Source organism: Phoca vitulina, unplaced genomic scaffold (assembly GCF_004348235.1).
Source record: "Phoca vitulina isolate PV1807 unplaced genomic scaffold, GSC_HSeal_1.0 scaffold26, whole genome shotgun sequence".
In the NCBI taxonomy this organism is placed as follows: Eukaryota; Metazoa; Chordata; class Mammalia; order Carnivora; family Phocidae; genus Phoca; species Phoca vitulina.
This window is the reverse complement of record NW_022589729.1, coordinates 15,012,044-15,037,448: the sequence shown is the minus strand read 5'-3', so window position 1 is coordinate 15,037,448 and position 25,405 is coordinate 15,012,044. Positions and strand designations below refer to the sequence as shown.

The 25,405-nt window shown below is 33.5% G+C and overlaps 1 protein-coding gene across 2 annotated transcripts in view; it reads right to left on the bottom strand.

Moving 5' to 3' along the window:
• The window catches only part of CDC73 (cell division cycle 73), a 122,622-nt gene that overhangs the window by 69,828 nt on the left and 27,389 nt on the right, over window positions 1-25,405 (bottom strand). For both annotated transcript variants that reach the window (XM_032422506.1, XM_032422507.1), the window contains exons 9-10: window positions 23,952-24,030; window positions 22,021-22,085 (exon numbers count right to left, since the gene is read on the bottom strand). In XM_032422506.1, the coding sequence (XP_032278397.1) occupies window positions 22,021-22,085; window positions 23,952-24,030 (144 nt within the window). The remainder of the gene's footprint in view (window positions 1-22,020; window positions 22,086-23,951; window positions 24,031-25,405) is intronic.

Below are 25,405 nucleotides of genomic sequence, written 5' to 3'. Positions count from 1 at the left end.
GAATTCTATGGAGAAAACTAAACTTTTACTGAGAGATATAAAAATTCTGACAATGTTAGAACAGACCATTTTTTTTTAGTTAACAAGAATACCTACTTTTAAAAATGGCCATTCTTCACCAATTAACATGTTTTCTTCAGCTACATTTTCTAAATATTCCAGGGGAAAAAATGGTATATTAGGGTATATACAGGGTCAGTATAAGCCCAATCAAATCTTAATGAATATTTTTTAAAGTTTTTAGTGTGTGTGGATGGAGATCATGATATGTTTATAAAGTTAATATGAAAAAAAGGTTATCGGTAGCTAGATCATGAAGAATTTACTATAAAGCAACAATGATTTTGGTTTATACTGGCATAATAATTAGGTAGTTAAATCAAGAAAAAAAATTAGACCTGAAAGAGATCCTAACATTTATACTAACCTGACATCATGAACATATTAGAATTTAATATTCCCCCATTATTAAATAGAGAATCTGGTTGATGTGTAGGATTTAACACTTAAGATTCAAGTCAAGTCCTATACTATTACAAAAATAAATTCCAGGTGGAGCAAAGTAAGTACAATATATACTGTACTAATACTTAACAAACCTACCACATGCCAGATATTGTTAAGCATTTTAATGAGAAACTATAGGGATAATTTTTTTTGATCAAAGAATAAAAAAGAACTCAAACGCAGAGAGAAAGAAATCAAGGCAGAAAAAGATAAACAATACTACCCTCTACATAAAATTAGCTTTTGCCATAAACAAAATTAAAAGACAAAAGGCAAACTTTATTATAAATTGAGAAAATATTTACAATAACCGACAGTAGTACAAGAGTCCTGATATAAAAAGAACTCTTACAAGAAAATAGTTTTGATATATAAAGAACTCTTACAAGAAAATACCAATATTCCAAAAGATTTCTGATCATAAGCCACAAATAAATCACAAAGAAATCATCCATTAAGTAAAACATATTCAGCCTCACCAGTAGTCATATAAACACACTTAGAAACTAGGTCCCATCTTTATTAAACTGGAAGATAGATATTTTTTAAAGTAATAGTCTATGCAGGTAATGAAAATGAGAAAGTCCCCCACCAGAGGCAGTGTAAATTGGTACAGACTTTCTGAAAAGCAACTTAAAAATTTTTAACCAAAAAAAACTCCCAAAACCCAAAAAAAACAAAAAACCCAAGACCTTTTGAGCCATTAGTCCACAATTAAAAATCTATTATAAGGCCATAACCCATCATGGAAAAAAACTTTAAAATTTCCAAAATAGCTATTAAACAAACTGTGGTAGTTATATAATGGAATATCATAGTCATTCAAAACTTGAATTCAAAGACTAATAGAAAAACACTCATCTACTTTATTAAGCAAAAAAACCAAAACAAAACAATGTAGTAATGGGCGCCTGGGTGGCTTAGTCTGTTGATTGTCTGCCTTTGGCTCAGGTCATGATCCCAGAGTCCTGGGATCGAGTCCTGTTCTGCGGGGAGTCTGCTTCTCCCTCTGCCTCCCGTTCCCCCTTGCCTTCTATCTCTCTGTCAAATAAATAAATAAAATCTTAAAAAAAAAAAAAAAAAATGTAGTATGGCTCATATTCCACAATACACATCTTCCCCACCCCCCTAAAAAACCCCAGAAAATGTTAAAAAATAAATGTGATTTCTGGAAAATGGAAAAATGGGTATTTTCTTCTTCCTATTTTTCTGTACTTTTTAATCTTTCCAGGTTTAAAATTAATGAAAAATAGTCATTAACAAGCTAATGAGCATCATATCAAAGTTTGTACTGTATCTTGTGTTATTAGCACATGTTCACTGAAATTACTCTAATAAATTTTAAACATTTTTAAAGAACTTTTTAGAAGTATAGATGATAATCAAATTTTTAATAAAATGACTGACTAGAAGATCTCTGAGTACTTCTTTCAATTATTCAAACATTTTTTGAGAGCCTACACTCTGCCGGGTACAGACACTATGATGATAACCTGATAAGGTATGGTCTAACTTTAATAAATGATGTTTGGGTACTTGAACAGTTATAAGAAAAAAGAATCAGATCTGTTCTTCAACCATATGTTAGAATAATTTCCAACCAGATCAAAGATCTAAACATAAATAATGAAACAAACCAGTTCTATAGGGGGAAAAAAAGTGAATTCCTTTATAATTTGGGAGAAGAGTTAACTTTCCTAAATACGACAAAACCCAGAAGCAGTAAGAGATTTATAAATGTGATTACAAAAGATTTTTGAAAGAAATTCTTGCATGGCAATAAAAACATCAACAAAATCAGAAGACAAAGGACAATCTGAGAAAAGATAGTTGCAACCTATAAAAGTTTAATATACTCAATATATTGAAAAGATACAGAGATCGAAAAAGGAGGTGGAAAAGACCAACATTCTGACAGAAAAATGGGGGGAAATATTAGTTTACAGAGAAAGAAATGATATGACCCTTAATCATCATCATATTATTGGGAATGCATACAAAAACCACTAAGAAACCATTACTCACCTATCAAATTAACAAAAAGTTAAGCCTGACATTATTTCTTTTGATAGACCTGTAGGGCAATAGGCACATTCACACATACTAGTGGAAACTAGTAAATGGTACAACTCCTAATGGGGGAGAATTTGGTTAACATCCTGCAAAAGTACAGAAGCATTTACCCTTTGCTTACCAATTCTACGCCTAGGAATCTCTTCCCAAAACACAGTGATAACAATATGAGGTAAAGCAAGCATAAAACACATCACTGAGGCATGATTTGTAATAGCAGAGGACAGAAAACAACCTAAATGTCAATCCATATGAGCCTGGTTAAATAAACCAAGGTACACTACAACATATTGGGACTATATATCCCTAGTGGGATACAGTCTAAGGAAAAAATAATTGTATCCAACTACTTGATGGTAAACAGTAATATTAGTATTGTTACTCTGAAATTTTTATTGAAATATCAGATAAAGCAAACAAGAAATTATGCTAATATGATTAGGAAATGCTATGAACTGAACTGTTTAAGAAAATTCTTTCTTTCTACTGATTATCCATATAAACCTGTGTTTATACACATCTTCACTAGAATAGGTGTGGAAAAGCAAACTTACGGAAAAAGAACAAAGATTATTCTCAAAGATATCACCATAAAAAGGGTAAAAGCAAATAATGAATACAGGTTGGTTTTCCACACAGACACACACACACACACACACACACACACACACACACACATACACATATACATTTGGTGGGGGGAGGTGGGAAGAGAATGAGTGAGAGAATTATGGGGAACTCTGAGCATTAGAAAAGAAAAAACAACAGACTCAGATCTGGATAACCATTATGCCTCAATAAGGGGAAAATAGAGAACCATCTTTAGAAGTACCAAGCTTACAATAGCTCTGGCTTAGGATGGATGTAAAGCACAGAGCATAGACTAAAGAGGAACTGCTTATTAAGCATTAAAAAGAAAAAGATTATAACTGAGAATATCAGATTTGAGTTACTACTGTGTACAGTTATTCTTAAACTCTACTCCCATAGAAAACTTGAGTTCCATCCAGTGAAGATGGTATATGCCTAAAAAAAGAATCATGATCTTTAAAAAATTCTAGAAAATTCCCAGTAATGGCAGATTTCCTATGGAAACCTTCCACCTTCAATTCAGAAAGTTCTAGGAAGACTTTCAATCAAGGTAGCCTCCCTTGCACTGGTCAAGCTAAGATATCAAAGACCCTCTCTTCTAGTAATTTGAATCCTGAGGGAAACAAACACACACACACACACACTCAGGCATGCACCCACACACAGAGAAAATGATTGTATCTAACTCACTTAAACTTCAGTACCCTGAAGAAATTATCCATTAATTCTTGTTACCCAGATCCCCAGAGCTGCTATGGTTCCTATTTCTTCTACCACTTGGTTCTCTGATTTTATGAGCTTGCCCATAATTTTACAATACTTTTTTTCTTTGCTACAATTAGACTCAATTTTTGCTTGTAACCAAAGAATCCTAACTGACAGAAACCCTACCACCAGCAAATTTTGAAGTAATAAAATTGTTCTTAGCTCCTATGATGATCCCATAATGCTCCTCTGTAAGACCATGCCCTCTTTGTGTTCTGCCACCTGAACAAGTCAGGAATGCAAAGGGGTACAAGAACAACTTCTCCGTTAAAGAAAGCGAGCTGAGGGGTGGGGGGGGGGGGGCTCAGTTAAGCGTCCGACTCTTGATTTCAGTTCAGGTCATGATCTCAGGGTCCTGGGATTAAGCCCTGCATCAGGCTCTGCTCTCAGCAGGGAGTCTGCTTGAGAATTCTCTCTTCCTCTCCCTCTGCCCCTCTGCCCCTTTCTAAAATAAGTAAATCTTTAAAAAATACAACTGAGACTATGTTGCTATAAATACCTTATTACTGAGGAGAGGTCAGGGAAACAGGGTTTGGGACTTCGTTTCCTAAAGTCATACCACCATGAAGGAGAGCCAACACATCTGGAAAGTAACCACAAAAACTGACTGCCTGAGCCTGATACACTGTAAAACGTCGTCTGACCTTAGAAACTAATGAACAGGGAGGACAGAACTATACCATTTCAAATTTGCTATTTAAAGTTGTATTCCTTTATCAAAAATCTGTCTCCTGACAAGGTAAAAAACAAACAAAAAACAGCTACAACATTCTTCCTGGTAGGTTTATTTGAGAGAAAAAATAAATGACTCCTCTACCCTGAAGACAGAAAATTAACAGCTGTGTAAAATTAATATAATTTTTACAAAAATAAAATGAATTTTTAAATCAAACTTCATAAGCAATAATCCCAAATTTAAACTATTTACATGATCTGAGTGTCTATAAGTACACCTACATTTAACAGTATGTTTAAACTGAAGTTATCTTCTCTCACCTCTAAATTTAATACCTTTTCATCATTATCTCAGTTAATGTCTATCCCCAGTCAGTGGCCACATGAGAATACCAAGAGTCACCCTTGCCACTTCCTTCTCTTGTTATCACCATTATCGATCTATCCCCAAAACCTGGATTCCTAATGGAATCCATCCACTCTTCTTCATCTTACTCCTCTAGTAGTTCAAATGAGTATCTCTCACTTGACCCTGCAATACTTCACAACTGGCTTCCTCACATTCATGCAATCTGTTTCCCATTCTACAGCCAGAATGGTACTTTCAAAACAAAAAGCTATTCACATCATTCCAGTGCTTCAAAGGCTTCCCAATGTTCTTAGGATAAAGACCAAAATACCTAAAATCCTTGGCCAGCTATAAGATCCATAAATGGGTCTCTTCCTTGCTAATAATCTCTCTGCCCAATCTTCTGATCCCATTTGTGCCTTCTACTTTATTCTGTAAATTATCTCTTTCTTCCTCAAGATTAATTTTAAAGGCAATAAACAACAACAACAATCCTAGACTAGAAACAGTGAGTTGAAATCTGACTCAGTAAAACAAACTCACCTTTTTGGCTTACAGCATTTTTATTTTACTTGAAAGGAAACCTTTTTAAGGTAGCAAATCAATTTTTCTCTATAGTGGTAAGACTCATTCACTGATTTCAATACAAATCGATACAAAAAGAAAGTACGAGTATCCTAGAAATAACTATAAACAGTTATACAAACTTTAAATCCCTCTCAATCATCTTGGACTATATAGAAATGAATTTACAAACTGCCTATTAAAACTTAATCATATAAAAAAACTTAATCATAAACAGAGAAGCAATGGTGAAAGTGCTGATGATCAAGTTTACCAAAAGCCACATGTTTTAAAGGACTGCATATCAGTGCATTTCTAACCAGGGATTATGATGCCTAAGAAGATCAAGAAGTGAGGTTTAACTTTCCTCAATAACAAATTCAATACAAATGAAATTGCTGGGCATGATTTCCCAAACAGACCAGTTTGACCACGTTAAATTCTAGAACTTCAACATTAGGCTAATAAAATTCTTGAGCCCAGTCCTCTTCAGAGTTGAAGAAACATCTGTAAGTCTGTTCACTTACTTGATAGCCTAGGTACTGAATCATAAGCTGTAGATGAAACGATGGACAAAAATCATTAAGTTGTTGAGATAATACTCCTTTGACAAAAAAAATCCATTTATCAAATCTTCATAAAAATGAAAAGACAACTGTGATATCTGTCATTCAGGAAAGATACACAATGCTTCACAAGTATGTAACAGGGGATCTGACCTAATCTGTGTTGCCTAGGGTCAGAGAGCCTTCTGTGAGGAAATGTTAAAGCTAATGTCTAAGAGATATTAGATGTTAATCAGGCAAAGAGGGAACAATTCAAGGAAGAAGGAACAACAGGTACAATGGCCCTAAGGATGGAAAAAACAAAGACAAAAATAAAGAGAAAGATTATTAACGGATGATGCTAGAAAGGTTAAAAAAAGGAGGAGTGGGGGGGGGGGGACAGGTAAAACCACATGAAGACTTACAGCACATATTAAGAATTATGATTTTTCATCCCAAGAGTAAAAGAAAACCATTGAAAATACAGCAGTATTTGGAAAAAAAAAAAAAAAAAAAGCTGAGGCTAGGTCATGTCTAACGGCCTCTATCTTAACTGTTTTTGAAGCACACTGGCTACAACGTGAAGAACATACTGAAGAGATGTATGAGTGACAGGAGAACAATTATGAGACTACTGCACAATCCAATGAAGATATAAAAATCATTTGGAGCAGAGTATGGTAGTGATATGGAGATAAAGAATTCCAGAGATGTTAGGAAGTAAGTTAACAGGCCCTCATGATGCCTAGATATTGGAGGTGAGGGAAAGGGAAATAGGTGGCAAGGATGATGCCTAAAATCCTGGCCTGGGCACTGAGGAGATAATGATGCCATGTTTATAGAGAGAAAAAACACTGTATGAGATCCTGATTGACCAAGGAAGACGTAGTAAAGGGCCATCAAGAAATATATAAAAGGACTGTGAAGTGGAACTGAATTATGAGGCGCCAGTCTTATTAAGAGCAAGAGGGAGAATGATCGAGACAAACAAAACTGCAAAGAAAAAGGCCAGGAGGTTGAGAAAAATTTGACAAGTTTGCAGAAAAACAGAAAAGAAACAGTAAAACAGAATTGCAGTCCGGACCTTTCTTAAAACCTTTACTATAGAGCAGGGGGTTGTGGATCCTTAATCTGGATGGGGAAAAAATAAAATTACAATTTTATTTTCACCAACCTCTAATAGAAATTAACATTTCCTTAAACCACAGTACTATTAACACTGGCATGACTTTGTCACCAAAAGAAATCAGGTGTTTTGTTTTGTTTGTAAAGATTTTATTTATTTGACAGACAGAAAGACAGTGAGAGAGGAAACACAAGCAGGGGGAGTGGGAGGAGAAGCAGGCTTCCCGCCGAGCAGGGAGCCTGATGCGGGGCTCGATCCCAGGACCCTGGGATCATGACCTGAGCTGAAGGCAGACGCTTAACGACTGAGCCACCCAGGCGCCCCAGAAATCAGGTCTTTTGATATCACATTACAACTGTTACAGAAATCTTGAAATACTGTGTACGCTCATCACACTTTAAAATTCTGGCATTTATTAGATTTGTCACTAGATCTTGTTATATAATGCATTAGTAGAGAAGCACAAATTACCATGTCATAAATTTGTATTTTTAAAGTCTCTTGATAATTTTCTTTCAATACAATCGGTCTTCTTTATCTTGTGTGTTTAATTTTATGCATTAAAATATTATTCAGGGGCGCCTGGGTGGCTCACTTGGTTAAGCTCCTGACTCTGATTTCGGCTCAGGTCATGATCTCAGGGTCATGAGCTCGAGCCCCATGTTGGGCCCCGTGCTCAGTGTGAAGTCTGCTTGTTCCTCTCCCTCTGCTCTTGCCCCCGCTGGTGCTTGCTCTGTCTCAAATAAATGAAATCTTAAAAAATATATATTATTCAGAGAGAGGACTCATATAGGCTCATAGGATTCACTAGTCCACTAAATGGGTCCATGGCACAAAAAAAGACTATAATCTCTAAGGTACAGAAAAAAAAACCCACTATTCCTAACAACTAAATGCAACTTTTGGTGCTTGTTTGGGCCCTATTTCCAATGAATGAACTACAAAAAACATTTTTCAAAAAAATTAAAGAAAATGGAAAATGAAATAGGTAAGAGGATAAATTATTTTCTTTGGCGATGTGCAATAATGCCTCTGTGGCTAAGTAAAAAGAATTTAGTATTTTTCAGAAGTGCAAAGTATGCAGGAACAGTGTCTGGGTTTTGCTTTACAATACTTCAGGAAAAAAGGGAGATGTGGGACAGATGAAGAATGGTTTAAAAATAATTACGGAAATCTGTGTGATGGGCAGATAGAAAAAACATATGCTATATTCTCTAATTATATTTATCTTTGTAATTTTTCACAATTAAGGGGGGAGGGGATCCACTGATTGCTTTGCAAAAAGAAGTACTCAAAAGGGAAAAAAAATTTACAAAGAAGCACTGTCGTTTGAAGAACAAGTAAAGAAAGATGCCCTTTCTTCAGTCTGATGATACCCTAGACTACCTAGGTCATCTGACTTGATGAGGGTGTGAGTTAACTAGGATTCTCCCCCACAATGTTCAGGGAAGACAGCAGCATTATTAAAAACAGCTTTGGCACTATTCATATCTTATGAGTATGCACTCCTTTGTCTAACAGCGCTCATTTCAAAGAAAAAAAAAAACAATTTGCCATTATTATCAGCTGCCTGGGCCTAGAAAATTAGTCTTTGATCGAACTAGCACATCATAGCATTAGAAATAGTGATGGTTTAAGAAAAATAATAAGTTACAGTCTTAAGCTAACAAGTACTGATGACATTTGGGCTTCACACTTAGGAGAACCTGACGTTTGAAAGAACAGGGTAGGAGAAGGATGAGGATAGCTAGATAATTTGTGCTTCCTTACTAATGCATTATATAACAAACACTGCAGGGCCAGATCATTGGAATCTTCATGTCTGCTACAAAGCAAAAAATCTGGATGGGGGTAGGGGAATGCTTTGGTTAGGCACCTGGACTATACAAGATGGTTCCCAGGGTTATTCCCAAATAGTAACTAACTGAAAAGGAAACCTTTCCATTTTTTGTAATTGGAATAGGCTACATACATCTCTTCAGCTTAGCATATTTAAGGCAGGAACCCTAAGGAGGATCTGCAATCTGCAGGAAGGTGGGCTTTAATCCTCTCTTCTTATCCATGCCATTTACTCTGTCCTGCTCTCCTCACTCCTCAACAGACTCATCATCTGCTCCTCTTTCTACAGAAGTGTTTTCTCAGTCTGGCTGACAGAGCAAAAAGCCTTATAACTTTGTTCCCCAAATATCACATTCTCACACACCAGGAGAATGTGTTAACAAAACTTGATACATTCTTTTATTATGAGACTTTTCTTTTAAAAAAATACCAAAAATCCATTTTATTTGGCTTTAAGCAATAAAAAATTCCTTATTATAACAGATTGATAAAATTTTAATTTCTTCAGTACTAGGAAATTTATCTTTTAAGTATCTCACTGCTGTTAGTCTAAAATCCAAGTCCATCATTAACAATTTTCATTTAATGTTCTTGAATATCCTAAGACAAACAGAAATAATAGCCATTATGCAAATGCCTCCACTCTTATACATTTAATGTTAAAAGTTAAGTGTCCTTACTTCATGACTACGCCAGGTATGTGTGTGTTTAAATAGCATACTTCCTAAAATTCATTTAAATATCAATTCCTCAGGCCATAAAATTCAACTCAAGTACTGACTGCTTGATTCAGTATAAAAAATTACTATTACCCTCTACATCAGTTCATAAAAATTTAACGTAAGGCAAGGAAGGATTCCCTCAAAGGGTTCTGAGGGAGCATGGCCCTGCTGACACCTTAATTTGAGATTTCTGGCCTCCAGAGCTGAGACAATAAATTAGTTGTTACAAGCAAAAGAAAAAAAAAAATAAGCCTAAATTTAACAACCTATAGGATAGTGGACCAAATCCAGACCCTTGCCTATTTTTGTATGTCCCATAGGCCATAACTGGTTTTTACATTTTTAAGATGGAGAAAAAAGAAAATCAAAATGATAATACTATTTCTTGACATGTAAAAATCACGAAATTCAAATTTCAGTATCCATAAAGGAGTTTTTACAGTTACTGGAATGTAACCACGCTCACTCATTGTATACTGTCTATGACTGCCTTTGCACCACAGCAGTTATGTACTTGAGACAGAGACCTCTCATGAATTAGCACTGCTCACTGGCACATAGCAAGAATGCAGTTTTATCATTTCATCCTATTTTAAGTCTCTAAAAAGCACTTATCACTGGTATTTTGTTTGTCCCTCCCCTATTTATCACTGCACTGCATCCCCATAACCTATCCTACTACCCAGCATATGGCAGGCACACAATAAATATTGGTCAAATGAATGCAAAAGACAGCACTTTGTGTCCCACATTTGTCCATACAGCAACATTTGAATTTTAACTGCAAGTTTGGAACTTCCACCTAACCTTCAATTGACAGTAATAAATCTGAAATGTAATGACATGCTAAAAAGGCAAATATAAAGAAAATAATCTAACAAAATTCTAGAAACACCTTCCAAGTGACAGATAAGCTCAGTTAATATCACATGCTCATGTACTGATATAAGCACTCACCAGTGTGTGAATTTCACCAGAGTGAAAGCACTCATTTTCAGAGACGAAATACATAAAATTTCATTACAGACGAGCCTCACAGATTTACAGAACATTTATAATCAATTTTGGTGATACAGAACACTAACTTTGAATCATAAAATGTTATCCTGCCACCAAAATAAATTCCATTCTTCTCATTAGCAGATCAGTATTATATAAAATTTTACTCATTTATTATTATATTTGTCATTGAAAATTTGTGGAGATTTTATTTATCTCCTGTTATGTAAGCACCTACCTAACATCTCTGATTCTGCCTATTAGCCTACAAGTTTAAAATATATACTATCTGGCCTTTTAGAGAAAATGTCTGCCAACCCTCAATTTTAATCATTACATTTAAGCCTTTTAAATCATTACAAACTAGAAAATGTAAGGCAATAATGAAACACTCTTAAACCATACAAATTCCTTTACATTAATTACTTTTGTTATATCCAACTCTACATTTCTCTACACTCGTTAAAAACAATTTCACACTGAAGTTTCTAAGAATTCAGCTTATATAACAAACACTGAGTGGTTTTGGAAATTAGCTTTCCCTACAGACTTGATAATTGTTCAATGAATTCAACCTAAAATTACAAAGCAAAACAGGGCTTATATGTGAAACTCCTACTGGAGTAAAAGATGACTTTTTTTTTTATAGGTAAGCACCAAAAATCAATACAGCATAAAGAAATAAAAGCTTAAATAAAAACAGCAGTTTTTCATTACAGACCAAATACAAATGTTAGCATATTTAAACGTACCAACGAATACTTCAAGCACATTTTTATCAGAATTATTTATGCATTTATGAGGGGGCCGGTTATATGGGGGGGTACTCATTTATGTGTGAAAGAGAAAAATACCTTCCTTCTCCTATTACTGAAAATAGTTCTGGTAATTTGTCTAACTGAATTTTATATAAGAAGTATAACCAAGTTAATCATGAACTAAAATCAGGAAAATTTTCTATAGGATTAGTTATCCTTATTTAAAAAATCCTTAGTACTTAGCACTACATTATGTATATATGCACATCTTTCAAATAAATATGCCAAAGAAGCATTAAGATGGGTAAAAGATTTATCCCAAGACAGCATGATTACGTATCTATTTATAGTCTTCTACAACAGTACTCTTATTAGTACTTCTCCATTTGTACTTTAATTATATTTGTTTTTGTACTCATTCTGACTGCATTCTAAATCTTAAATAACTTTTATACAATGCCAAGAAAACACTTAAATTGTAATGCTTTGTAGCACTAAAATTACTGAATTAATCAGTAGAGTGGGATTTAAGTAACCTCATTAATTTATCACTCTGAGAATAAGTGGAAGATAGAAATAAGTGATTTTCAGAATCCTGTAGGAAATTCTTGCTCCTTGTGTCCCCTTCCAAATCAACAAAACTGAACAGGATTAATCCTAGATCTACTGCTAGACTTCTAGCCAAGCCATCTACCGTTGATACTCTCTCTAGTGACAAATCAGAACCTTTGGATATCTACATCATGAATCTTAAATTCAAAAGACCTAGTCCCTAATCAATACTTTTTAATAAATCAAACGAAGAGAATGAGATATTCAAGTCTTAAACTTGAATCAGTAATCTATCTAAAGAAATATATCATATTCACTTGGAATTAGTCAGACACACCAGTAAGAACAGAAGTCACAATGGCAAATGATGACAAAGCCCCTCTAAGCAGTGACCAAGGAGAAAAGTTCCCTGGCCTTGCAAATAGGTCTGTCTTTATTGAAGAGATGCAAATATCAAGCAGTCTTACTTTAATACAATTAAACGCTTGAAGGATATAATTTAATGTCACTGTGCAAACTTATCTTTATACCATGATCTCCCATGAGCTTCAAACACGTATGTGCTAGATATAGGAGTTGACTATTCGGGATTCTTGGCAATTACATTCCTCAGTATAAATTAATAAATCATCATTTAGCATTTCAAATGCTACTCTCATAAGCTTGAGTAACAAATATCTCATGGTATTATTACCGTGGTATTATTACCCAGTTTTTCAGCCTTTCTCTGGGCCATAGCAAATTAATAAGAAAATGCCACCTTAGTAGGCAACCTGGGATACATGCAACTAATCTTCCCCAGGGACTATAACCTTCTGTGTCGCTGTTCATCAGCAGCAGTTATTTACACTTTGATCTGTTACCTAACAAAGTTGTTGGCGAAAATTCTTAACGCAATTAGAACCCGATTATATGACCATAGACTGGTCTTCAGTAATCCACAAAAGGGTTCCAATATAAAATATAAATATAATTCCACCAGTATTCCATAACGAAGCATGTTGCATCAGCATGCTGATATTTATAAAGCTTTAAAAAATATATTATACAAACTTTTCAAAAATACTAATAATGACTCTTGAATGTTTAGAAATAAATCATATGTGTACTATGGGTCTCCCAAAACTTGGTATCTACCAATTTATTGGAAGATATTAGATCAATTATATCTATTACATTTAATCAAGATAAGGAAAAAAATGTTACCAATATAAATTTATTTAAATAATTAAGCTTTTAATGTTTATTTTTCCTGTTAAAGTAACTTTTGTAGGGGAAAAAAATGTGACAATATATACAAAAGTTCTTGATGAATTATGATGTACCCACAAATTTACTATCAGAATGGCTGGTTATTATGATGCAGTTCTATGTTAAAACTCAACAATTCTTAAGGACAATGAAATATTTCATATAACCTTTTAAGATAAAATTACATTTTAATGATAGCAGAAGCTGAATTTTTGTTTTTTTTTAATAAAGAAAACTAAAAGCCTTCTATATAACAGAAGTTCAAATTCTTCTGAAAGGTCAAAGAACTGCTTAATTTTAGTTCTCAAATTTGATACATTAAAATATATGAGGAATTCAATTCCAGAATATTTATAGCAATGCATGTATAAGACAGAAATGACAAAAAGACACCAAAAGACTGAAGCATCTACCAAATTTAGGATGGTAAATCATTAGATGGATAGTGTCCAGAATTCACTGTTTGTAGATGGTACTAAATCAGTTATTTCTGAATTAAAATTTTGTAAAATATTAAATTGACTTGATTTCAAAATAACTCTTTGATCTTATATATTACTGCAAAAATCCAAATGCAAAGAACAAATGCTTTTTAATGACAACATAAAATATGACAACTTCAATAGTGAGACAATTACCTGAGTTCTATGGTATGCCTTTTATCTCCAATGAAGTCAAAAATAAAAATCTTAAAAAAGCTTTAATTCCTTAGCATTTCAAATGAATGTCTTCAACTTATTCACAGCAAAGCACCACTCTGAAATTTCAAATAAGAACTTAGTTTCTAAATACTAAGATTTGTCCAGACCAGAAGTAAATAAAGAGTTTAAAAACAGATACTTAAAATGAACGTGGGAACAGTCACTCACAGAGGAACATGAGAAGCAGGAAAGACAAGAAGAACAACACTAAAAGAAACATCCATCAAGAAAAAGACCTGGAAAAGAAACCAAAACTTAGAATTAAAGATCAAATGAGGTTTGGCAGGGTTGGGGAGAGGGAAGGGAAGGGGATGAACTAACTAGAAATGCAATGAATACTAAGACAAATATAATTAAGACAACAAAGAAAATAAAATTTGAATGTAGGATTTATATAAAAGATTGAAATTCACTGAAGATTTAAATCAATTTATGAAGACCTAGAAATGATAAAGCAAACTAAAACTGCCAACAACAACCAATAGAAAAGTACCTATCAAGGAATTACCTAAACATCCAATTACAGAATGTTATTAAATATACTAGGTTTTTTCATATGAACAAACTGATTCAAATCGTTTGTCATGAAATTAAAGGAAATATTAAATATTAAAACTTTTGCCTCAAAATAATGAAGAGAAATACATAATATATAAAATAGTCATGCCTGTATTAAACAAATGGTAGTTAGTCTAAAAATATACTTGAGAAGGAGTTAGAATTTAAAAGTGATGAAGTATGTTCAATAGATTGAAGTTGTACTGATGAAGGTAAATAGAAACTGGAATAAAATGCTGTATGTAGTAGGTCCAAGAGAGATTTTTTTAAAAAGTTTGCTTTTGTGCACATCTGGGTCATAAATAACTATAGGTATTTATAATGACACATGGAATTACAATTAAAAGATTTTATATAATCAAAATGAAATTTTATAGTATAAATTTTTATCATGCTGTTAACAAAATATTATATTTCCAAACTGGTTTCTATTTTCTCCTGTTCTTACATTGATCAATATTAAAGCACTGAAAAAAAGGTGACATTAACATTGTTATTAAAAATTACACAACAGTTTCTAGACTACTTCTGACATATGTGCTAACATTAACTTTGTTTCTTTCAAAAATAAGTCTCAGAACTTCTATGACTATATTAACTACATGGTCATGAGTAGATTTATTTTATTTTTTTTTTTTTAAAGATTTTATTTATTTATTCATGAGAGACAGAGAGAGAAGCAGAGGCAGAGGGAGAAGCAGGCTCGATGCGGGACTCAATCCCAGGACCCTGAGATCATGACCTGAGCCGAAGGCAGACGCTTAACCGACTGAGCCACCCAGGCATCCCTAGATTAATTTTAAAGATATCTTATAGGTATTACTAAAATCTCTAAGACACTTTGGATAAACCAATAATTATTCTTTAAAGAAATGCAAAGCTAAATTAATGGAGTTTAACTGTATAGGCTTACACCAAAAGTACCATTAACTGTGCAATGGATTTTCAATAAAGCTCAATAAAATACATAAACTAAAAGAAACAAAAAAGCAGTATTACAAAAATAATGTACTTTATATGCATTAAAATTTCCTGACACCTATTAATGTTTTTATAATTCATTTTTCTTGAATCAGATTAGCATCAAATGTTATGTTGACAAAATACTAAGGTAAAATTAGATTTTAATCTCTCTCACCACAAGGAGTATCAGTGTAAGGAGATTAATACACACCCATCTAAATAAGTGTTCAGTCTAAATACTACCTAACTTAAAAAAGGAGAGGAAGAGGGTATTTTCTGTATTATTTGGTTTAAAAAGTTTACAAATGTTACCTATGTTTAATACAAAAATATTCCTCAATAACTATAATTAATTCAATGCTATAACTGAACAGCACTGAAGAGAAATATGTAAACAAGGTATGCCTGTACACATGTAAACCTCAAAACAAATGCCAGAGAAGTTACTATAGTACCATTCTTCAGATAACAAAACTGATGCCTAATCTGTTGCAACAAAAAGGCCAAAAAACCATAACGGAAAGCTCTCTCTTGTACCTTATCTTCCCTGTAAATAGACATAGTCCAGATCTATAATGAGCACGTTTTAAAAAAGAAAAAAAGCTGGAAAAATCACAAGGGCAAAACTACTATAAAAAGGATATGAGAGGTGCTTTGAGTACAGAGAAAAAAATATTGTCTAAGTGATGAACTGTTAGAAAAGTCTATAAAAATGCAAATATTAGAAATAAACTGTACAAAATATTAATACTTAAGTATTACTTCATGTAACAGGTAGTAAACATGTAAGATTAACTTTCAAAAGCTTAAGACATAGAACAAGTTACTGACAGAAACCAAATAATATTTTGTTTTGTTTAGGGGGTACACCTTTATACTGCTTAGGCTCACAGAGGACAGTACCACCCTGCTGCCTGAAATACCAAGATAGCCTACAAGTTTTGAAAATTATTTCAAGTGCAATATAATATTCAAGCAGAATAATATACTAATGTAAATATAGAATGCAATTATGAATTATAAAAGTAATATTCTTATTTATAATTATGACCACATATTAAAATCCCAATACTTATTATGCTCTTTAATTTTTTAAAATTTTTATTGGAAGTATAGCTCACATAAAGTAGTTTCAATTAAAAAAATAGTGATTCATTAATTATATATATTATGAAATGCTCACCATGATAAGTGTATTACAATACCAAATATATTCCTATGCTGTGCTTTTCATCCCATGTGACTTACTTATTTTATAACTGAGTTTGTACCTCTTAATCCCCACCACCCATTTCACCCATCCCCCCATATACTTTTGATCAAATTAAATAATTTAAATCTAAATAAATTTCTTTTTTTTTTTTTTAATTTTAAGTAAGCTCTACGCCAAAAATGTGGAGCTTGAACTCATGACTCTAAGATCAAGAGTCGCATGCTCCACCAACTGAGCAGCCAGGCGTCCCTCATTTCTTTTTATATTTAAGTCCGAACAGGTAGGTAGAAAAGCCTAACCTAGCTAAGTTATTACCCACCATATGATAACTTCTTTGCAGCAATTTTTTCTCACAGGATAAAGAACACTAAGATAAACATATACAGCCACAGTAAAAATATCCCAATTACTAAAGAGGAAAAGAGTTTTCGTAACATTTAAATAAACTAGTCTTCATAACTTTGAATGAACATGGCATCATTAAACACATAATATTAAATATATCTGTGAAGCTATAGTTGCCTACATTTACGCCTAAATCAAAGTAAGATTATATATAAAATTATAAATTCATAATAAAAGTAACCATCATTTATTTGTTGAGTCTTCCATGTGCTAAGCATTTTATATAGTCTTTTAGTCCTCAACAAGACTATGATATGTTCTATTATCTTCATTACAAAATAAAAACAAGACCACTCAATGAAAGGTTAAATAATCTCACCTTCATTAGTGGCATAATGAGTGGAAGAGTTGGGATTCAAAGCCAGAACTGAGTTCGAACCCTTAAATACGTAGTGCTTTCAACCAATTACCTTCTCTTTAACAATGTAACATTGCCTTTAGATCAAGAATTTCAAACTGAAAGGCCAGTAGGGTCTAAGAAGGTAGTACCACTGACCCTTGAACCACATGGGTTTGAGCTGCAAAATGCACTTATATGTGGATTTTTTTTATAGTACAGTATCAAAAATGTATTTCTCTTATTTCTAAATGTTTTCTTTTCTCTAGCTTACTTTATTATTATAATACATCTAACATACAAAATATGTGTTAATAGACTGTATGTTATCCACAAGGCTTCCAGACAAGAGGAGGCTATCAGTAGTTAAGTTTGGGCAAGTCAAAGTTATATGCAGATTTCCAACTGCCTGCAGGGGGCAGGGGGTGTCAGTACCCCTAACCTCAGTGTGGTTTAAAGGTCAACTGTATAAATAAGTGAATAAATAAATAGATCAAGGACAATAGAGCAGTGAGGCCTATGGGCAACCTACAGAAAACATCCCAGCTAAAGGTAGTCATTGTTTGGATCAGTGTGACTCTTACTACAGAACCAGTACCCAGTCATGCCAGAAAGCTTTTCAAAAGAAGCTGAAAATCCAAACTGTTTTTGTGACATACTTTTAATTTTAAATCTTAGTGCATAAAATAAAATTTAAATGACAGTGGATGCCTAATAAAACATATGTGGGACCACATTTAGACTGGCACAATGAATGATCCCAGAAGTATGCTAAGAGAGGCACATGATGTCAGTGCACTAGCATTTATAAACAGGCTGCATCTAACTCTGGGAAGAAAATTTCCCATAGGCACCCTTAAAATCTACACAATAACCATTACAATAAGCACTCAAAAATATGTGCTGAAGGAAAAGGAGAGTGTTTATTACTAAAGTCTTAATCAACTGTCTCCATCTTCTGCTAACCTAGATTCTAGACACAACTCTAGAGCATTACTGCTACTAGAGCACTCCCATAACACCCCAAGCAAAGATGAACAAGTTAATTAACAACCAAATGAGAATGAAACAGGGGAGCTGGAAGGATACTAATAAATGTGTTCCTGCTTAAGAATGTAACTTTATATAAATTAAGAGACTGAGATTCTGGATTTTACTAAATAGTGAAAGTTGATGGTGATTACACCTCTAATGTAGATACTGAATATCCATCCAACTGTACTTACTATTAGGAAAATGGTTCCCAAAAAAAAAGGCTTATTATTAAAAACTACAATTCTGTTGGGAGTCAACTCAAAGAACAATCTTAAAGGAAAGCTTTTGATCTGCACAATTTCAGAGTGTAAAATGTTTCCTCAAAAATGAAGAGAGCAAGGTAACTGAGAGTCAATGATATTCAGTAAGAACTAAGAAAAGAATAAACAGGGGCTAGATTATGTGACCTTCCTACCTGAACATTAATAAGCTAGATCGGGAGGTTAAAATGAAGTAGTTCTTAATTCAATTATCAAACCCTCACAAATAACAAGAGTGAACTGTGATCTATCTTTTTATTCTTCTCCAGTGGAACCACAGGTAAGTTCTTTGCCAACATAGAAAAGTCTTCATCATCTCCTTTTCTTTTCTATATAATGAAAAGCACTGTCAAGTGGCACTTTCTTTGTCTAAGATGGCTCCTTTCACAAAAGGGATCCATACAAATACATTCTGGTGTTCCCTATACTAAATGGTTTCTAGTCCCAACCCAGAACTACTAAGATAGTTTCACTTAAACTAATTCTACACAATTCTAGTTCTTTCCAGTGTTCTCAAAAGGAGGGAGAAAAGGGGCAAACAAGCCTGGGAAAATGCGCATACTCTTGTCTTCCAATTTAGATATTTATATATTAAAAATGATGAAATTCCTATACCACAGAATCTGTTTAATCTAGTGTTTCTTAAACATTATACAACCCAACTAACACATTTTGGGGAAAGTCTACCAACTCGGAAAAGCCCTTTAGCAACTCCAACATCCATGTCTTATGCCATTGTATTTCTTGGCCTAAGTCAAAAGGTAACCAGATTTAACTATACAAACAAGTAACTTTAAAGATACCTGGGATTCTATTCATATATTGAATTTCTATAAATTATCTTCATAAACAAATATTACCTAATACCCTACCAGAGCCTTAATTTTTTATAAATTCCAATAACTTAAGATTCTTATGAAATACTGTCAAAACACATACTCCTTTTTCTATAACAAATGAAGACAAAAAACCAATTACATAAAAATTTCTAGCCATCTGCACAACTTGATTAACTTAAACTTATATCTAACCAGAGTCCTGTTAAATATAAGATTAAGTTAAGACTCTGGTGTCTTGAACTTAAAAGATATATAGACCAATCCTAATATAGACTGGTACTAATTTTAGTAACTATGCAGATCAACTAAACATGTCAAAACCCTGAAAAGCAGTGGTACCTAAAATGAGCTCATATGTAAACTAGAAAGGAAGTCACATCTGGGCAACAAAGCTTTTAACATACATTTAACTGCTTTTGTGTGTCTGGGTGGATATCACAAGAGAAATCTTCACTGGAGAATAAGACAAAGTTGGTGAAACTCACAAGCTCATAAATAGGTAATAATTACAAAAGAAAAGAGACAAGGAAAAAACATTACACTGGAAGCATAAGCTTGAGATTCAAGTAAAAAGAAACAATTATCAGAGCAACTTCAAAGCTTTCAAGTTCAAACCTCTGCATGTATTCTCTAACAACTGCTAAAATAAATCAGGTCACAAACAGTACAGAGACTCAAACGGGGTATTAAAATATAGAAAGTACCAACAATTTGAGCATTCCCACACAATGTCTTTATGTGATTATTTCTGTAAAAACAAACACCATAAATTTGTTTACATTTGTCTCTCTTGTAAGTATATTTAGAAGCAAAGTCTAATGAGGAAGCAGAGTCCTATCACTCTGTTTAATTAAGAAGCTGTCCTTGGATTTTAGAAAAACTGTTCTGTAAAAAGCATCACTATAAAAACTATCACTAATTTTACTATTTGCACAGAAGCTCAGTAATGAAACCAATTTCACGGCATTTCAGATGAGAGAAAAGTTAAAACAACAATGACCACAACCACAAAAAACTCCCCCTGATGGTCACCTAAGGATAACAACTATAGTTCCACGATAATTCACTTAGGGAATGGCCAGTGGGCAAGTTCTATTCCCAAGAAAATGTCAATAAATGAATCTTTTAAAAATTTAATTCTACAGTCATTAGCTACATTTTGAAGTCAGGAAGTACTAGGCAGATCTCATAAGATGAGTGTTATCTAATCTTTTACCTCCTTCCCCTCATTCACTACGCTGTGGATACCGGCCTTCATGCTATTACTCTACTGGGCCTCAATCCTGACCCTTGAATGTCTTCCACAGAATGCTTTTCTGTAAGGTGTGTGCTCAACAGTCACCTGCTGAGAGGCCTCTCTGACTCCTCCCTCTACAGAAGCCTTGTCTATCTTATTCATAGCTATAGTCCCAGCAACTAGAACAGGGTCTGACACAAGTGCTCAATAAGTACTTGTTAAATGAATTAATGAGCTCATATACAATTTCAATCATACAAAAACAAATCTGATGACAGCTTAAAAACAAATGTATTAGCAAAATATCTAATACTCAATTCCAATTTGAAGTCCAGGAAAAAAAAAAAGGTGAACTTTTAATATCAGATTCTCCACATTTATTTGCTATCTGCTCTGGAAAAGCACGACAAGATATATCTTAATTCTGAAAAATCACAGCAAATATATGATGATTCCATGTCATATTGAGTCCTCAAAGATCTGATGATTCGTAAACAAAGACAAAGTAAGTTTGGTATTAGCTTTAAAATATATAGGTACTCTAATACATACACATAGTATTTTAAAGTATAATAATAATCTGTAATATAAATACTCAAAATAAGGTTAACAGAATTCCTGCTCTACATTACCAAGTCCTATCTATCACTGACTAAATAAAAATTAAGTGTTAAATATGGCCTAATCAGAACATCCAGAAATTTATATAAAAGAAAGTCTGCCAAAAGTGAGCCAAAGGCTTATATTGTGGACATCCAAGTACTTGGTTCTGGCAAGTATGCACTTTGTAAATATTACATCAACCATTACAATCTGTTTTTTTTAAAGAGCATGAGGCATTACATTTTAAAGAACATAAGATAGTATGGAAAATAATTCTCCCAAATTGGACCTTGTAACTCCTCACTGGCATTAAATACTCTAACCAGGTAGCATCCATCCTTCTTGCAAGTTAATCAAAACAGCTCAACTCAGTTAAACCAAAAAAAGGGATATCCACAAATCAAATAATCAACGTACAGATCTATCGGCACAATTAGTCATTAAAGATAAACGTTTGAAATAGAAAATAATGGAGAACAAAGATTTTCTTCAACATCTGCTACGCACATTAAATGCCTCGAACAAAAGAACCTCTGCAGTCAAAGTGACTTACCGTTACAGATTTCAGTGTCATACCATGGTAGGTGCCCATAGTGTCGATTTTGAAGCCTTCCGTTTCTACAAAGAAAGGGGGTTTGCTATTAGATTTTATGTATTTCGTAATCAATAACAAACCTAAAGTAATAATCTGTGTTATAATCTGACAGTTAATAGTATAACAAAGCAGCAAATGTACTATACATAGAAAATTAAATTACATACCTATGAAGATAAAAACTTTAAAAGGGATACTAGTCCCAAAAATATATTCAATACATGCCAGAGAGGCCTTTTTATAGAAGAAGTTGCTTAAGACTAATTTCTACAATTGTGTTCAAAAGTTTTGATATTTTGGGAATATCAAAAATTAGACTGAATAAAATACTTTATAACCTCCAAATTATTTACTTCTAATACTCAATTACATTAGCACTAAAAGCTTCTACTATCATGAGAAGGCCTTAAATTATAAAAAGTTGTGTTTCAAAATTACAATCATAGGCATATGTTACATAATTTGTAGAAAAGCAATGCTGTATATAGTGATAAAGGTTCCAGGACAGAGTCTCAATATGCCTTTCTGTAAAGGCATATTACATTAATACAAATACATTAAATATTTTACACATTGCAAGCTATATGTCTCTATCACAACTACTGATTTTGCAGGTACAGTGCAAAAGCAAGATAAACAAAATATATAAACAAATGGGCATGATCTGATTTGGCCCACAGAGGATCGGATTTGGTCTGTGAGCTGTAATCTGCCAAACCCTACTTTACATAATTCATTCCACAAGAAAAACACTGCAATGAATAAAAGAATGAACCACTGTATTTCTACAGCATGTAGAAATTAGAATAAGTTGTCAATCTAATGTTGTAAACTGAAGTGGAGATTTCAGATTATGCAGAAAAAAAATCATAAAAGTTAAACTTTCAGTTGCTTCTACCTCATCTTTTTCCACAAATCAAGATAAATGAAGATCCCAAGAGAAATTACAATGACATTAGTGTACTTCACTAACCACCACAATAACATGGAAATGGTTCACTACTGCATTAGCCAGTATACCATGTAAGCTACCCCCAAATAAGCCCTCACATAGTTACTACAATCTATGCTTCCCAAGTTCTCAATGTATAGCTTTATAATTTCAGAAACATGATTTGATATATAGAATCTCCAGTCTGAACTTTTGAGAAGCAGAATATTAATAACAGGAAATACTTATAGATAGCTTATTACATACCAGTCACTATTCTAGACACATTATTAACTAGTTTCATCCCCACAATGAAACTAAAAGATAGATACTACTACTATAATTAGTACTGCAATGAAACACAAGAGGAAATTAAAACAGAATGCAGTTAATTTATCAAAATTCACGCAAAAAGTAACTGTGATACAGGACACCTGGATCCAGAATTCATGCCGTTAACCAGGGGTTGGCAATTTTTTTTTTTTTTTTTTTTGAGAGAGAGAGAGAAAGAGAACGCAACCCATCATTGGGGGATGAGAGGTAGAGGGGAGGGGGAGAGAGAGAATCCCAAGCAGGGTCCACACCCATTGCGGAGCCCAACGCGGGGCTCAATCTCACGATCATGCCTTGAGCTGAAATCAAGAGTCAGATACTTAACTGACTGAGCCACCTAGAAGCCCCAGGGGTTGGCAAATTTATTTTGGAGAAGACCAGATAGTATTTTAAGGCTCTGCAGGCCACACAATCTCTGTCACAACTCAACACTACTGTCACAGCACCAAGGAACCACAGATAATACATATATGAATGCCACTGTGTTCTAGCAAAAGTTTATTTATAATATGTGTTGGGCCAGACTTGGCCTGCAGATGTCTGCCAACACCTGCTCGTAAACATCACACACATCTCACATTCAGCACCACCACAGTAAGGGGAATATAAAAATTAAGTAACTTGCCTTCTTTTCCTTTGAATCTTTCCTGGTCATATCTGTTGTAAGCAGCTGGGATAGGCTGTTTGGTACGCAATGTGGGATCCTGCAGAAAAATTAATTATGAGTTACATATTACCATTTTAAATTGTTAACTTAAAACTCAGAATAAAAATCACAATAAGTGTATTATTTTCTAAGCTTTTTTTTCTTACAATAGCCAATAAGACAAAAGTGGGGAGTCATTTGATGCTTATTTTCAAGATATTGTTTACTGGTAGAAAATTACCATTGCTATCAGGGACAGGGCAAAGGACTCCAAATAAATTTGTATCAAGGCAAAATGCAAAACTCTTACAAACTGGAGAAATAAAATAGGTGTGCTTAATAATTTCGTTCTAAGTACTTAAATTTCTTCATGAAATAATAAACGCCCCAATTATGAATTGTTTTTAACAAAAAACCTTAATTCAAAGCTTACTGAACTGACATTTTAGAGCCTTTTAACAGAATTATTCTCCCAATTGTTATTAATATTTAAATAAATGAGAACTATGAAATAAACCCATTATAAATGCACGAGATAAGACTGAAACTAATAAAGGTGTTATTTGTTAAGATACTTAGAATAAGTTGTCAATCTAATGTTGTAAACTTAATTCACAAACAATTTATCTAAAATTCAGTTTGGGGCACCTGGGTGGCTCAGTTGGTTAAGCATCTGCCTTCGGCTCAGATCATGATCCCAGCGTCCTGGGATCAAGCCCCACGTTGGGCTCCCTGATTCTCTCTCTCCCACTCCCCCCTGGCTTGTGCTCTCTCTCTTTGTCAAATAAATAAATAAAATCTTAAAAAAAATTCTTAAAAAAATAAAATTCAGTCTATAATAATCTAAAAAAGCATATTTAAAGAACATTCCCAAAACTGCTTGGGAAATTCAGGGTATTCAGAAAGACTAAAGTACTCTTCATTTTGTTACAACAGGATGCTACCCTACATATTAATCTAGACAAAAGATAGAAAGATAGTTAATTCAAGATGCTCCCTAGGTATACACTATAGCTAAAGGCCAAAATTAAAATTTTTATGTATCTTAATGATTATAGAAATACAGGAAAAACTCAATCACAAGGATAATGGTTTAACTGTTTTAAGATCTGACATGTTTCCTACCAACTGCTATTCAAATCAACCAATTCATAATTATAAGTACCCTGTGTTTTACCATCACAACATTTGTCTCACTACTTTTTTTTACTCATCTCTAAGTCCTACTAGACTTTAAGCTCAAAGAGGGCAGGTATCTCTTGTATTTTTGTCAGCACACTGCCTGACAAGAGTAGGCACTTAAGTACTTGCTGGAAAGTCAACTCAAAGTATCAACCTAAATACCAATAAAAGTCTACTACCTCTTAAGAATTAAATACCAATGATTTTATGAACAAGCAAAGACTGTGTTGGTGCGCTTTCAAATTTTAATA